The sequence below is a fragment of the Notothenia rossii genome, assembly GCF_949606895.1.
Source record: "Notothenia rossii genome assembly, contig: scaffold_395, whole genome shotgun sequence".
NCBI classification, from domain to species: Eukaryota; Metazoa; Chordata; class Actinopteri; order Perciformes; family Nototheniidae; genus Notothenia; species Notothenia rossii.
In genome coordinates this window covers 8708-25602 of record NW_027639449.1, presented here as the reverse complement: position 1 = coordinate 25602, position 16895 = coordinate 8708, and the positions used below count along the sequence as shown (strand labels likewise).

General features: G+C 39.1%; 2 protein-coding genes across 4 annotated transcripts; one reads left to right on the top strand and one right to left on the bottom strand.

The window, feature by feature from the left end:
- The first annotated feature begins 1815 nt into the window (after nt 1-1815).
- Nucleotides 1816-8463, top strand: LOC307027860 (lactoylglutathione lyase-like). 3 transcript variants are annotated; one of them, XM_079696214.1, is made up of 6 exons: nt 1816-1924; nt 4189-4271; nt 4894-5034; nt 5741-5808; nt 6264-6353; nt 8185-8463. In XM_079696214.1, exons 1-6 carry the CDS (start codon nt 1853-1855, stop codon nt 8223-8225), a joined length of 495 nt encoding a protein of 164 aa, XP_079552340.1. In that variant the 5' UTR covers nt 1816-1852; the 3' UTR covers nt 8226-8463. The 3 variants fall into 3 exon arrangements, with proteins under 3 accessions (XP_079552340.1, XP_079552339.1, XP_079552341.1); XM_079696213.1 differs by having other exon boundaries at nt 8068-8463; XM_079696215.1 differs by having other exon boundaries at nt 1822-1924; nt 4164-4271; nt 8068-8463.
- Nucleotides 8464-9688: 1225 nt separating this feature from the next.
- On the bottom strand, nt 9689-16018 carry LOC307027859 (hairy/enhancer-of-split related with YRPW motif protein 2-like). Its single transcript, XM_079696212.1, has 5 exons — nt 15445-16018; nt 14049-14121; nt 13523-13606; nt 12990-13068; nt 9689-11377 (listed from the first exon to the last, which is right to left on the bottom strand). Exons 1-5 carry the CDS (start codon nt 15528-15530, stop codon nt 10899-10901), a joined length of 801 nt encoding a protein of 266 aa, XP_079552338.1. The 5' UTR covers nt 15531-16018; the 3' UTR covers nt 9689-10898.
- Nucleotides 16019-16895: the final 877 nt, after the last annotated feature.

The window sequence follows — 16895 nt, the reverse complement described above, 5'->3', positions numbered from 1 at the left end:
AACTCAGTCTCCTTCATGTGTTAATAACCCTGACTCTAACTCAGTCTCCTTCATGTGTTAATAACCCTGACTCTAACTCAGTCTCCTTCATGTGTTAATAACCCTGACTCTAAAGTGGACTCCTTCATGTGGTTTGAAATAGGATAAGATATAATAAACACAGATGTTTAATAAAAGGGGAAAAACTGGCACTAATGTAAAGCATTCTTTTCATGCAATCATTAACCTTCAAAGTGTATTTAGTATAGGCTAAATATGAAATTAGCTGTTTTTTGTACCATTTGTTTTGGGCTTGTCCTTTAATAGTAACTTTTTGGGAAAAGATTCATATCGAAATTGAAATAATACTACAGGAAAAAATCCCTTTAAACCGGGATGAATTTCTATTTGGGCTCGAACATCCAATCCCCACAAACTCCAAAACAAAACAACTATTTGGATTTCTTACTGTTGCAGCAAAAAAAGCTATAAATAGAAAATGTCTCAAAGCGGATATCCCTTCTCTCGACAACTGGTACGACAAAATCCATAAAATCTATGTTATGGAAAGAATCACCTTCTCGATGAGGCTTCAGGAAAACACATTTGAAGAAATATGGAAAAAGTGGAGAATTGACATATCCCAAAGACGACCATCCCTTGTTTGACTGTTTCTATACACAGAGTGAATGTATATGTATAGATGTGTATGTATGGTCACATGTATGTGTATTGAATGTATGTTGATATGTATGCATGTACTCATGTGTAGACATTTGCTATTTCAAACAACCCCTGTGTACATTTTCGTTTTTATTTTACTTTGATTAATTTTGTTTGCTATTTCATTTGTCACTTTCGGGTCTCTAAAAATATATGATTTGAAAAACTGTACTTGTACTATAATGTGACCCAAATAAATAAAGAATAAAAAAAAAAAGAAATTACTTGTTTTTTAAAAGTTTAAATCAATCTTATCTTTAATAATTATTCATCTTTTATTCATTATATTATTACATTTATATATATTTACTTCTTTTTATATATTTTTTTAATCTTTATTATTTATTAAGGAATTTTCAATTAATGATTATTTATTTTATTTTCATTTCATTTATATAATTATTATTTGTATACATTTATTTTATTATTTTAATTATTTTGTATTGATTTATTTTGTATTTTGTTCATTTTTATTATTTATTAGGGAATTTTCACTAAATTATTATTTATGCTTTATTTATTTATTATATGTATTTTTAAATTTTTATTTTATTATTATTTAGTATTTATTTATATATTTTTTTAATATATTTGTAACTTTATTATTCTTTGTCGATTTTTAAATTTTTATTTTCTGCTCCGCTGCATTTCTCTTTTAAAGTCTTGGGCGTTTCCTTCCTAGAGTTCAGTCACCTGAAGGCATCACAGAAACACCTGGCTGTAACTCCGCCCTGCTGCATTCAGGTCCTGTCGGAAGTTTCTAAACTCAGACTTCTCTGTGATACCTTAGAGGCAATATTGTTGTTTAGAAGCAGAGGAGAGTCAAATACACAGATTAAATACAAATAAAAACGATATTACAGAATGAGATGAACTTCAACAAGTTTCAATTATAGTTACTTGTAGTAATTATGTGAGTTTTTATAATACGAAAACATCTAAAAAGTTCTAAAAAGTTAACATGAACGCATCATCCCGCTGTGGACCTGGAATAACTAATAATTAATAAGTTAAAATATCAGAAATGCACACAAAAACAACCATAAACCAGCCATGGAAACCTGTTTCTCACATCTCAGATATTTTTCCGAGCTGCACATGAACGCATCGTCGCAGAGAAGAAGGCAGTGGTGCGTTCAGTGTCAGAAACATGGCGTCTCAAGGAGTAATGTCTGAAGAAGCAGTCTCTGCAGCCTGTAAAGAGGGAGACCCCATCACCAGGGTGAGAGAAGCAATACATATCTCTCTCTACACACACACACACACACACACACACACACACACACACACACACACACACACACACACACACACCCACCCACACACACACACACACACACACACACACACACACACACACACTAAGGGATGTGTGTTTACAAAATACTAATTGTATATTGCTATCCTGAGTATAACACACTTGAATAGGGGGTTTGGTATTTGCATTTAAATATAAATGCACACAAATGCAATGAGGAAACAAGCAAATATGTGAATTCTCAAAAGTAAACAGACACAATGAACATAACTGCAGTCACTGTAAACAAAATACACTTTAATACATTCTAATAAAGCTCCTATAATTCTCCTAAATCAGCTAAATACCTCATTTACATAACTAGATATACAGCTTAATAATGTAACATTTCCTTTAGTGTGTGTGTGTGTGTGTGTGTGTGTGTGTGTGTGTGTGTGTGTGTGTGTGTGTGTGTGTGTGTGTGTGTGTGTGTGTGTGTGTGTGTGTGTGTGTGTGTGTGTGTGTGTGTGTGTGTGTGTGTGTGTGTGTGTGTGTGTGTGTGTGTGTGTGTGTGTGTGTGTGTGTGGCTGTCAGGTTGTAGTTTAGATTCAGCATCATGTTTAAACAGACTCTCCCCCGAACCCGTCTTTCCTGAATCACTTTCTTGATAATCCTCCGCGAGCAGAGACAGCTCCTCTCTTCCTACCCTTCTGGTTTCAGGTGGTAAACGTTAATATAATGCACGGCACAGAGAGGTGTAACATTTACTAATAAATTACAAAAGCTCATAAAGAAAGTGCTAAACATTAATCATGTGTGTGTCAGAACTTTGTCTTTAAGTTATTTGACGCGTTGCAAGAAGAGTCCCTGTTGTGCTGTTGTTGTTGCTGTTGTTGTTGATTGTGCCATTTATTAACAAAGCAATAACATAAATAATCCTCTTTGCACCGGACCAAGAGACAATATCTGAGAATAGCTCTTCCCAAGAGGCCTGGACTACGAAGCAGGATGTTCTCTTAGCGGCTAACTTCAGGGTTAACTCTGGGTTTCCGGTCCTACGAAGCTGGTTCTCTTTTTAGCGGGCTAGATCTCCATGGTAACTGATGCTGAGCGGCTAACCTGCCCCGGAGCAGGTTAGGTTCCAGGCTAAGAGATCAACTCAGTGAAAGCACTGCCTGCTGACCAATCAGAGCTCAGTGTGCGGGGTTTAAAGCGATCAAGTCATATTACAGGAGAAAGGAAATACAGAAAAGCTGCCGTTGCAGGAAAGACGGCCGGCAGAAATCAGCGACTGTGTGAACGTGAACATTAATAGAATATCACCTCCCATCTTCAGAGCAATCTGACTATTAGAACATTAGCGTTAAGAAAGCTTACTTAAATATCTGCCACAACATAAGTAACCGGATCAGAGTAACATTAAGTACAGTCCGCGGCATATCACATCATAATGTATCATATCTCTCCTTATCTGAGTCAGCTGAGCCGTATCTGGCCGTGCAACACTCACAGTGTCACATACTGTATGCAGAAGGATTATTTGAAGCAACACATTAAGTTGAGGAAACACTCGAGTCAAATGTAATGAAAGTCAGATGGTGTCTTAGACGGGGCAGTGATATCATAAACCTGTTCATGTACGCATTCAAACACTTGTTCTGTTACCAGCTGTATTCACCTTGCAGGTGCAGCTATGTGGCTTTGATCCTGGATCAAGTGTTTAAGTCATGGATGTTTAAAGTTTAACTTCTTCATATGTCTAATATTATAGTTGACTTTTCATTCAGGAAGTATGACGCTGCGCTGTCAGTACGCTTCTCCATGTGTGTGATTGGTCGAATGTTGCTAGCCCCGCCCCTTTCATGTGAACGCGCGCTTGAGTTACCGAGATGATAACCATAGGACAATTTAGCGAGAGCGCGTTTGTTTTGGGTTAGGTTAGATAACTCAGAGATATCCAGGGTCTGTTGGACTGGGTTCGTAGTACAGGCCTCTGGTGCACTAAACACACCACACACACACACACACACACACACACACACACACACACACACACACACACACACACACACACACACACACACACACACACACACACACACACACACACACACACACACGTTTTAAAGTGACTGTTATTTTGTACATGTTGCATTGTATTGATGCCTCTCAATGTGTGCACATGTATAACTGTCTGTTTGATTATGTGTGTATGTATTTATAGTAAAGTCTCTGAATACTTGGTTCAGGACTTCATGATGCAGCAGACGATGCTCCGAGTGAAAGACCCGGTCAGATCTCTGGATTTCTACACGCGAGTCCTCGGGATGACGTGAGTCCTCAGAAAACTCTAACTTCTGTCAGAGCGAAGTCATCGAGGACCCTCGAATGTGTTTGACTTCATTTACGCTGCTTTCTTTAAACTGAAAATCATGCAATGTTTTAAAAGTGAAGGCATCGAAGTGGGACCTCACGATATCCTATGATTTACAGTTCTTGGATTCAGACTTTTTTTCTCAAAATTCTTACTTCTTTCTAAAATGTCTGACTTTTTCTAAAAATGTTGTTCAGAAATAACGGTTTAGCTTCTCTAAGACTGAATGGGAAGATCATCGAATATATTTTATTTAACTTACTCTGCTTTCTTTAAACTGAAAGTCATGCAATGTTTTAACAGTGAACGCATCAAGCCTCGCTGTATCCTATGTTTTACAGAAATAACGGTTGGCATTTTTTTGTTTTGTTCTGGGATTAAAGTCAGAATCCTGAGATCAAATCATTCAGATTCTTTTCCTAGACATTCTGACTTTATTTTGTAAATTTTTTTTGACTTTTTTTCCACACAAATTCCGACTTTTTTCCTAAAAAAGGTTTTACAGAAACGTTTAAAAACACATCCGATGAACAAAGTCTGATCAGGTGTGTAAACATGGACTAAATGTGTGTTTCTCCAGTTTACTGCAGAAGATCGATTTCCCCTCGATGCGTTTCACTCTTTATTTTTTGGGCTTCGAGGAAAAGTCGGATATTCCCGAAGAAATCAAGGAGCGAACGGCCTGGACGTTTAGCCGCAGAGCCACCATCGAACTCACACAGTACGAAACACACCTCTGAAACACTACTGAGACACACCTGATTACACACCTGATTACACACCTGATTACACACCTGAGATACACACCTGATTACACACCTGATTACACACCTGATTACACACCTGAGATACACACCTGATTAAACACCTGATTACACACACCTGACACACACCTGATTACACACACCTGATACACACCTGATACACACCTGACACACACCTGATTACACACACCTGATACACACCTGATACACACCTAAACACACACTGATACACACACCTGACACACACCTGAGACACACACTGATACGCACACCTGACACACACACTGACACACACACTGACACACACCTGATACACACACCTGATACACACACCTGATACACACACCTGAAACACACACTGATGCACACCTGAGACACACCTGACACACACCTGAAACACACCTGATAATGTAATGTTCAGAAAGCTCTTTATTGTTCTCATACTGCCTGTGCTGCAGCACCTTTTTTCACCCTCTGTCTGAAACCAGAGCTGCTCTGATTGGTTAGCTGGCCGGCTCTATTGTGATTGGTCAACCTCCTAGAGATGTCCCGCCCCTTAGTCTATCACGTATAATGTGTTGGAGCGCTAGCCAATAGGAGCACAAGTTTTCTGTCACTGTGCGTGATGAAACCTGAATATATAATGATCCCTGTTTCTTTCAGTAACTGGGGGTCAGAGCTGGAGGAAAGTCTTTCGTTCCACAACGGGAACAAAAAGCCCACGGGATTCGGTGAGAAGTTAAAATAAATTAATGCAGATTTACCTGAAATAAGTCGTCTCAAAAGTGATTCATTTATTTACGAAAATTCGTACTTTTCCTCAAGATTCTGACTTTTTTTCTCAAAATGTTTCACGGAAATAACGGTTTAATTAATTTGTTTAGTTCTTGGACTGAAGTCAGAATTCTATATAATTTCCTCCAAAATCTTTTGACTTTTTTTACTCAAAAAATATCAACACATTTATGAGAGAAATGAAAATGATCGACATATTCGTGAATTTTATGAAAGCTAATAATAATTGATCAATATTTATAAACAGATATTGATTTATGATGGGATGTTTTTGTTTATCCATGGTCCTTGTGTAATGACGGCTAATAATACTGTTTTAATCTCCGTCTCTTATTGCTCTAATCTTGTTTTCTGCCGTGTTGTGGTTGTTTTTGTTGTTTTGTTGTTGCAGGTCATATTGGGATTGCTGTTCCTGATGTTTACGCCGCCTGCAAAGTGTTTGAGGAGCAAGGAGTGACGTTCGTAAAGAAACCAGATACAGGTGAGTCCACAATGAAGAAGAGGGTTTATTAGAAATCCCAACAAATCAGATTAAAATAAAAACTATCTTAGATTTAAAATAACTTTTAGAAAGATCTACATTTTGAGCAAGAAAGTTAGAATTCTGAGAAAAATCAGAATTTTGAGTAAAAAAATCAGAATTTTGAGTAAAAAAAAGTTTGAAGAAGTCAGAAGAGAAATGAGAATTTTAAGAAGTGGCGGAAGAATACCTATGTGTATAGAACTTGATGAATCAATAAATCTCAGATGTTCATCAAATAATTTACCATTATTCCAGAAAATAATGCAAAAAACGTGTAATCTTGCATTCTCTCATAGCAGTGGAGCTTAACTCACATTTAGGGCGCGTTCACACCTGCCTTGTAGTCCGGTTGAATCGAACCCCGGTGCCGCTTGGTGCGGTTCGTTTGGGTCGGTGTGAACGCAGACCTCTGAAGTGAACCAAACAACCGGACTCTGGTCCGCTAAAAGAGGTGGTCTCGGACCGCTTGCTTGTGAACTCTGGAGCGGTTCATCGCTGGTGTGAACGCAGTCCGCACCAAAACATAGGAAGCGTAGTATTTACGTGTCACAAGAACGCGGGTGTCTTCAAAATCTTTAGCGAAAGAGTCTTTCAAGACATCCGCGGTTGTTTAGTTAAAGAGTGAAGCAGAATGAAGTGTTGAACAGTGTCGTGTAAAGTCAAAATGCTCCGTCAGCTACATAAAAGTCAGAGCCACCTGTCGTCGGTGAAACGCCCTCCTGACTGCAGAACGTCTCTCATTATATGTGTTATAATGTTTTTTAACGGACGTTGTCTGATGATGTAATCATATGCGCGAGCCGCGAGTGTCTGTTGATCTCCAGATTAACAGCAGCATGAGAATAACCTGCCGATGCTCCATGGCGGAGGCTCAGATAGAAATTGCCGGGATTTGCGTGTTTACCCCCTTAATGTCTGACCCATGGTTGAACAGCATTTCCGTGCACATGACTTGTGTTTAAAGTTTATAGTCCGTTTGAGTTTTACCGTGTGAACGCAAACCGAACCTTCTGAAAAATGAAACCATGTAACAAACTGTGGTCTGGTGTGAGAGAAGCGGATATTAGGTGTGAATGCGACCTAAAACAGCGCTGCAATTAGACTTTTTTTTATATTACCAAACATTAACCAGAGTGTATTCTGGGATTTTTCACAATCCAAAAACCCATGAGGGGTTAAATACAAGTGAAAATAAGCAGAACAGATTCATCCCAGCAGAGGGAGCCAGAGGACGTCCATTTCTCAAAATCACTTTTTAGAGGATAACCACGGCTCGGACCAATGACACATTTCTTTTTGAGTTCTGGGATAAAATAATAATAATGACAAATGTAAATCAAAATTCTGACTTTTTTCCACCTAAAAAAATCAAACTTTCTTACTCAAAATTCAGAAAGTGTTTTATTTCAATATCTGAGTTTTTTTCAAAAAATTCGGACAATTTTCAAAGTTTCTTAAAAAAATGTGTAGAAAAACTGTGTGTGTGTGTGTGTGTGTGTGTGTGTGTGTGTGTGTGTGTGTGTGTGTGTGTGTGTGTGTGTGTGTGTGTGTGTGTGTGTGTGTGTGTGTGTGTGTGTGTGTGTGTGTGTGTGTGTGTGTGTGTGTGTGTGTGTGTGTGTGTGTGTGTGTGTGTGTGTGTGTGTGTGTGTGTACCCCCCCTGCTCCTCCTCAGGTAAGATGAAGGGCCTGGCCTTCATTCAGGACCCTGACGGATACTGGATTGAGATTTTAAGTCCGAACAACATGTTTAATTTAACGCAGAAACAACAACACACTTAAGTTTCTACAGGACGAGCCCTCGATACTTCCTCAAACCCTGCTTTACGTTGAAGTCCAGATCCGGCTAGACATCCCAAATGTTGTTGTTGTTCTCTTTATAAATATTTACCAAGATGACAGATCACTAAATCTCCATATAAAAACTCTTTCTGCTCACAATACATCTGAGATCTTTACTCAAATATATTTGATTGTGTTGGAAAATAAATTTCAACTTGTACTGATGCATGTTTCATACATTTGATAAAAAAACAACATGTACTAATAAATAAACAAAACCCTAAACCAACTGGATGAGTTTCTTTTTTGTTCATAATTATCAGATTGATTTTGAATTTTGTAAATCCTGCACATCTGTTACTTTTTACATATAAAACAAAACACAATATGTACTTGTATGATATCAGGCAGTACGGTATACGGCTCCAAATCATCACATTACTAATATAGTGTATGTGCTACCGTGTACAGGGTAATCTAATAACCTTAATAACACGATACTGTGAGATGTGGAGCGGGGTTCGGGCCACATGTCATTTATTTTGGATCGAACCAAAAGGCTTTTGTTTTAGATTAAAGTCAGGATTATGACATTAAGAAACAAAGAGATTACATTTTTCCCCAAAATCTGATTTAATCTCAGAAAGCAGGAAAACCAACATTTTGCCGGCACATTTGACACTTCCACTACATCTATTGATTTAGGTTTTTTATTTGTAGATAAAGCTTAAAAATGGTACGTTAATCGTTAATGTTAGATTTTGAATGGTTTAATCCGTTTACATATGAATAAAACATTTAAAGTGTATGAAGGGAAAAGAGAAACAGACATTACGATGTAAGGCCATCTTTATTTGTAAAAAGGCACTCAGGGAATTAAACAGTGAATTCAATGCAAAGGCTTGAAACAGAAAGTTGAAGAGTGTTTTAGTTTGATCAAATATAATGTTAATACATCTCAGTTTGCACCAGGACGGACTGTGTGGGACTGCACTGGTTTTGGTCCAGTTGTATTCCCTCTTTCCTGTTTCATTACCTCAGAGTCTGTGTTAAAGGAGAAGCTTTTAAAGTCAAAATCAACCGTAAAATATGTTGTTATTGTGAAAGAAAATCCCATTTACAGACATGTTAGTCGCTCTCAAGACATAACGCGTCACGGAAACACCCCAAGAGGTTTTTAATAAGATGCTCTTGAGTTAAAATACCTTTCCAGGCAAGAAAGGAACAGTCCCATTGGGCGCTTTCACATCGGAGTACTTTTCCCAAGAGCTAGGCCGATAGTTCCTGGGATTTCACAAGAGAGAACTTAGTTCATGAGAACGTTTCCCCCCCCTTTTCAGTCTGATTGGCTGGGCGGATTGCAAACCACGCCCCGTAAAACGTCGAAAGTTTTTGTGAAGCCGCCATTTTATTTGCTCGCATTAGCATTATTAGCATTAGCATTAGCCCAGCGCACGGACAGAGAGTAACTTATGGCAACATACAAAAAAACATGGGAGCGGTGGAGTGATGAGGAGGTGTCGGCGTTCTGGCGATTTACTCTGAAGGCTTCAGTAGAAGCTGCTGGGAGTCCCAGCAGCTTCTACTGAAGCCTTCCCCAACTCCGGGGACTTCGGGTGGCAGTATACGGCGTGAAGTTGTTTGCGGCCTGCCAGTAAACCCAAAGCAGAAGAAGAAGAAGTGACGTCAGCGGCTTCATTTGCGTAACCCTCCCTCAGGCACTTATTCCGGTGTGAACGCGATCTACTAAGACAGTTCCAGGGACTAAAGAATTCGGCGAGACTAAGTAAGGCAAAGTACTTGGTGTGAAAGCGGTGAGTCAAAGTCAGCCACTTTCTGCTTAAAACTGCCCTTTCTTTTGCCCCTCAGCGTCCTCGATAACCCCCAAAAACATTACAAAACGGTCGGCTAAGATATTCATTTAATTAACTCAACTCATATTTAGGAATTTGGGCCTAAATATGAAGCGTTATTGAGCTGCACTGTAAATGTTCTGTATTTCAGCCGCTTTTTTCCTCAAACTTTCTTAATCAAAATTCTGACTTTTTTATTTCAATATCTGACGTTTTCAAAAAAAATCTGACTTTTTTCTAAAATATCTGTATTTTTTTCCTCAAAATTCGGATGTTTTTGCCTCAAAATTCTAACTGTCTTAGTCCAATATTTTTGGATCAAAATTCTGTCTTTTTTTATTTCAATATCTGACTTTTCTCTACATTTTGGAAATCCTCTTTCGGTTTCATTAGGGAGGAACAGATCCATAAATCAATATTTTCGTTATGAGTTTCATTTCTTATGAGTCTCGCTTGTAGTGTTGCTTTAAAACTTATTTACCTCCATGAGGGGTGTTAAAAACTCTGTGGGAATCTCCTTTCTCCCACTACACCCATCATGATTGTTTATTGATTGACATCTGACACAGCCAATGGTGAAAGCCCTCTCGTTTAAAAGGAACATTTGTAAACCCAAATCAAATGATCCCATCGCTGCAGTGTGGCGGTTAATTACTATAATAATGAATAACTATTCTGTTCTTGTACATATCATATTCTATTTACATGTATATAGACTTCCTGCACAATTGTGTATTTTTGTATTTTATGATATATGTTGCATTGTTGGAGGAGCTCAGGTCAGAAGAATGTCTTAACGTATCTCAAAGACACACAGGAAGTAGCAGGCATATTCAAATTGGGTTTTAAGTTATTTTAGGCTGTTTTAAAATCAGAAAGCTCCGACTTCAGTTCCCCACGGTCGGTAGGGTTTAGTGCTGCTGAGGAGAGGAATCGAAGAGGAGGAGGAAGAGGAAGGAGGGAGGATGGGGAAACCAATAGGAAATGAAGTAGAGAGTGAGAGGAGGGAAGAGGAGGAAGAAGAAGGTGATGAAGAGGTGACATTGTGTTGAAAAACATCTAAAACATGACCTCCGTCTCCCATATTGAGTCCATATGGAGGTCGAAACGCAGCCAAATGATGGGGGAAGAAGGGGGGAGTTAAAGGGAGAGGCTGCTGGTGGTACTGGAGGTGGTGATGGTGGTTTTGGGGGTGTAAATGGGAGGACAGGTGGGAGAGGAGGCGGGATTTTAGAGGGTTTTCGGGGTCCAGACCCTCCACGGAGCTCAGGAAACGAGAAACCTCCGTCACACACTCCCGGAATCCCAGAGACAGGAAGTCAAGCGCCAGAGCCTGGGCGTCAAAATAACCTAAAGAGAGAGAGAGAGAGAGGGGGAGTTAAATACTGTGAGAGGGAAGCAGAGATGTGGTATTTCTGTGTTGGTCCCTGAAGGCAGCATCTCCCTGATTCCCTTCACAAATAATCTATCGGATTTCTCCATGTGATTTTGGATTATGAATGGATTTCTGAAGTAAAAAGCGAACACTAGGCTACAAAGGAACTACAGCACGGTCACATGACTTCACGTCACCACCTCTAAGCTAAAGGAGGCTAATGTTGGGCTATAAAGAAACTACAGCACGGTCACATGACTTCACGTCACCACCGCTAAGCTAAAGGAGGCTAATGTTGGGCTATAAAGGAACTACAGCACGGTCACATCACTTCACGTCACCACCGCTAAGCTAAAGGAGGCTAATGTTGGGCTATAAAGGAAATACAGCACGGTCACATGACTTCACGTCACCACCGCTAAGCTAAAGGAGGCTAATGTTGGGCTATAAAGGAACTACAGCACGGTCACATGACTTCACGTCACCACCGCTAAGCTAAAGGAGGCTAATGTTGGGCTATAAAGGAACTACAGCACGGTCACATCACTTCACGTCACCACCGCTAAGCTAAAGGAGGCTAATGTTGGGCTATAAAGGAACTACAGCACGGTCACATCACTTCACGTCACCACCGCTAAGCTAAAGGAGGCTAATGTTGGGCTATAAAGGAACTACAGCACGGTCACATGACTTCACGTCACCACCGCTAAGCTAAAGGAGGCTAATGTTGGGCTATAAAGAAACTACAGCACGGTCACATGACTTCACGTCACCACCTCTAAGCTAAAGGAGGCTAATGTTGGGCTATAAAGGAACTACAGCACGGTCACATGACTTCACGTCACCACCGCTAAGCTAAAGGAGGCTAATGTTGGGCTATAAAGGAACTACAGCACGGTCACATCACTTCACGTCACCACCGCTAAGCTAAAGGAGGCTAATGTTGGGCTATAAAGGAACTACAGCACGGTCACATTACTTCACACCACCACCGCTAAGCTAAAGGAGGCTAATGTTGGGCTATAAAGGAACTACAGCACGGTCACATGACTTCACGTCACCACCGCTAAGCTAAAGGAGGCTAATGTTGGGCTATAATGGAACTACAGCACGGTCACATGACTTCACGTCACCACCGCTAAGCTAAAGGAGGCTAATGTTGGGCTATAATGGAACTACAGCACGGTCACATGACTTCACGTCACCACCGCTAAGCTAAAGGAGGCTAATGTTGGGCTATAAAGGAACTACAGCACAGTCACATGACTTCACGTCACCACCGCTAAGCTAAAGGTGGCTAATGTTGGGCTATAAAGGAACTACAGCACGGTCACATGACTTCACGTCACCACCGCTAAGCTAACGGTGGCTAATGTTGGGCTATAAAGGAACTACAGCACGGTCACATGACTTCACGTCACCACGGCTAAGCTAAAGGTGGCTAATGTTGGGCTATAAAGGAACTACAGCACGGTCACATGAATGTACTTTACACACACAGTTTATTACCATTTTAAGAAGCCTCTAAACGTCTTATAATATTACTTGCTGAGATTTAAAAGTGTGTGTAAACTATAAAAAGATTACCTTTCCCTGCGGTGGCCTGCAGCTTTAGATGATCCACAGTCATCTGCAGGATCTCTGCCTTCTCCAGTTTACCTGAACCCTGAGGAACAACACAGGTACAAGATCTGAGTACTTCTACTTTTACTCAAGTACAAGATCTGAGTACTTCTACTTTTACTCAAGTACAAGACCTGAGTACTTCTACTTTTACTCAAGTACAAGACCTGAGTACTTCTACTTTTACTCAAGTACAAGATCTGAGTACTTCTACTTTCACTGAAGTACATGATCTGAGTAGCTACTTCTACTTTTACTCAAGTACACGATCTGAGTAATTCTACTTTTACTCAAGTACAAGACCTGAGTACTTCTACTTTTACTCAAGTACAAGATCTGAGTACTTCTACTTTTACTCAAGTACAAGATCTGAGTACTTCTACTTTTACTCAAGTACAAGATCTGAGTACTTCTACTTTTACTCAAGTACAAGACCTGAGTACTTCTCCCCCTCTGCTTGTACCTAATGGTATATTTATTAATAAACATATAAATACCTGCTTGTCGAAGGCAGAGGGCACGAGTCTGCGTAACTCCGACAGACTGCTGTTGATTCTGTCTCTGCGCCTCTTCTCGATTACCTGACAAATACAATCACAAAATAAAAACTGTGAGTCTTTAAACGCATCACCAGAGATAAGAAATACTTCACAAATATAAACTGCAGTAACTTAAGTACAAATCCTGATATTTAAATAGAGTATTTCCATTTCCACTTTACAAAGCTAAATATTGTGTATTTTTTGTTACACCTCACTTTGAACCGATAACATGATGTTTGTTATTACAGGTATACTCATTAACTCTGTACACAAAGAACATTATTATATTATTATATTTATATGTTTATATACATTTGTTAAATTAGTTTTGCACTTTCGTATTATGTTGATTTAATTTAATTCTAAAATGGAGCCTATTTCACAAAATGAAATGTCCCCAATATACAAACCCAATATTCAGATATTTCTTAAGTAGAATATATATATTAGTTTCACTGAATCAAATAAATAAATGATTTACCCCTCTGCGCTTTTTCCTCGCCGTCACTTGAGTGTTGGCGGTCGGGGATCTCATCAGAGACGCCGTCATGTGCCTGAAACACAATGATCCAATAAAAGCATTAACATAAACACGTTAAAATGAAGCTCAGCGCGAGTTCTGTCAGGAAGATGGGAAGCCTCTCCTGATTGAACTTCAAACTGAGCGGTTACTAACACATCGGATAAATACTGTTTCACTTTGAGGTAAATATGTATTGCTTCTGTTTCGAAGTTGCTGCATGGGATTATGGGAAATGTAGTTTATGTAGGTTGAGCCAACTTGAAAACAGACACGTGACACTGTTTTATTTATTTTATTTAACCATTTTAAACCCAATAAATGGTCTATTTTTTGTCCAAAGTCCAACATGGATCCGGAGGATTATACAGTGTTTCATTCAAATGTTTAATATTATTTAAAACAAATGTAATAACAGAAACTTCAAAACAAAATAAAGGAGCCTCTTGTGCATCTAATACTGATTTTGAGTTTTTAATTATTCAATTGTCTATTTAAATGTGTTTGTATCTTTTTAATTAAGCAGGTTGATGTTGTTCTGAAGAGATCAACACATTACATTATTGATATAGCACTTTTTCACGGAAGTAACCTTTAAATCCTGGAATTACAAGATAAATAATCCTAATATTTAAACAAATGATATGCTATAAAGAAGCTGCAGACCATGAGAATATCTCGAAATAACATTAAGACCAAAGGCGTGCTCTGTAGATGTGTTTCATATGCGGGCTGCTCAATTCATCGTATTTTAATCGCAATTACGATTTTGGCTTGCAACAATTATGAAAACAAGATAATCGAAATAAACGATTATTTATTTATTTGAATTCAAAACATCTGTATTCATTTTTTTTTGCATTCGTTTTTCAGTTGAATCATAGCCTACTTAAAGTTCAGGGTAATCAACTGTTAGATAAATGGATGTTTTCAAAGTAAATGGATAATCGTTTTTAATAATCGTGATATCAATTATTGACCCAAATAATCGAGATTATGATTTTTGCCATAATCGAGCAGCCCTAGTTTCATGCATGAACACCACTTTTACGTGTCCTATGCCTTTCTTTTAAAATGTTTACTTTAAATCAACATAATCATATATAATACAATACAATACAAAAATAAGAAATACAAAATAGTGCAAGAAGTCTATATAGGCCTACATGTAAACAGAATATGATATGAAGAAGAACAGAATATTAAATTAAATAATGTGCATTAAGACCAAATTAAAAACGGTTTTTGCGATGATAACTATTTATATAAATACGTAGATTGCAAGATGACAAACAGATGAATGTTTATTTATATAGATGTAATCATGAGCCACAGAAGCTGATGCAGAAAGTCTCACCCTGGATAAAGGCACTCTCTTCCCACATCGATGTTCTCCTCCAGGTCGCTCTCTGCGGAGCTGCTGTCCTCACAAGGCCGCTTCATGGTGCATGTAGGGCGGGGAGAAGTCTGCGTGTCTCTCGGTAGAAGTGAGAAGGTTTTTTTTTTGTTCAAATAAAAAAGTTTCCAACCCCTTTTTTCTGTTCTTATATGTTTTGGAGGATACAATAACGATTTAATGCCACCACAGGAAGAAGTTACAATAGAATATCAATTCATATTCACCTAAAGAGACTAGTGTAGAGGAATACTCATGAGTTGTGGTTTTAAATGAATATTATAAGAGTTTAAAATACGTTTTTCGGTTTGTCAAAAACGACATGCAAAAAATCATTTCTCGGTATCAACAGACGAAGCAAATGCTGAACGCGGTGCAGATCTCCGTGTTTGTGTGTTTTTTTGTCTCTAAAGTCTCAACAATTCAGTGTAAAAATGTTTTTTCTCCGGAGCATCCAGGAGTAGTATTCCAGCGGTGTTTGTCCGGTGGATAATCCGAGACAGGTGGCCTGTGTGTCGGCTGCAGAACGGACTGATGACCGGTGAGTGCTCCTCTTTCTGGAGCTTTCCCACGGAGCCTGACACACACTCACACACTATACACACACACACACACACACACACACACACACACACACACACACACACACACACACACACACACACACACACACACACACACACACACACACACACACACACACACACACACACACACACACACACACACACACACACACACACACACACACACGAACGCACGCATACACAGACACGCACACACAGACACACACGGTGGACCCGCCCTCGTGCTTACACACATTTGAAGTGGACGTTTTCAACAGCGCTGGTCCACTTCTGATAATACCGTGTGTGTGTGTGTGTGTGTGTGTGTGTGTGTGTGTGTGTGTGTGTGTGTGTGTGTGTGTGTGTGTGTGTGTGTGTGTGTGTGTGTGTGTGCGTGCGTGCGTGCGTGCGTGCATATTTCCCTGCATGGGAATGAGGCCACTTTTTACAGTCAAGAAATATTAATTATTTAGCAAAACATGTTTCAGACTAAACAGTTGCATTGAAGGTGAAAACATTTATTATATATTATTTTATTTATATACGTGTAATGTTCTAAACTTCACCTCTTATACAGCCATACTCTTCAATTCTTCTTATCATCTTATTAAAAGAGTGCTATCCTGTCTCTACTTTAAAGAGTCCGCTCCTGCTGATGTTCAGGTGTATATCAGTATGTAGTGTCTCTACTTTAAAGAGTCCTCTCCTGCTGATGTTCAGGTGTATATCAGTATGTAGTGTCTCTACTTTAAAGAGTCCTCTCCTGCTGATGTTCAGGTGTATATCAGTATGTAGTGTCTCTACTTTAAAGAGTCCTCTCCTGCTGATGTTCAGGTGTATATCAGT

Coding starts and splice junctions, on each gene's coding strand:
- LOC307027860 (XM_079696213.1), top strand. CDS start 1,853: ATGGCGTCTCAAGGAGTAATGTCTGAAGAAGCAGTCTCTGCAGCCTGT. Junction 1,925..4,188: donor AGGGAGACCCCATCACCAGG/GTGAGAGAAGCA, acceptor TACTTGGTTCAG/GACTTCATGATGCAGCAGAC. Junction 5,809..6,263: donor CAAAAAGCCCACGGGATTCG/GTGAGAAGTTAA, acceptor TTGTTGTTGCAG/GTCATATTGGGATTGCTGTT.
- LOC307027859 (XM_079696212.1), bottom strand. CDS start 15,530: ATGAAGCGGCCTTGTGAGGACAGCAGCTCCGCAGAGAGCGACCTGGAG. Junction 13,607..14,048: donor CGAGGAAAAAGCGCAGAGGG/GTAAATCATTTA, acceptor TGTATTTGTCAG/GTAATCGAGAAGAGGCGCAG. Junction 11,378..12,989: donor GCAGGCCACCGCAGGGAAAG/GTAATCTTTTTA, acceptor CTCTCTCTTTAG/GTTATTTTGACGCCCAGGCT.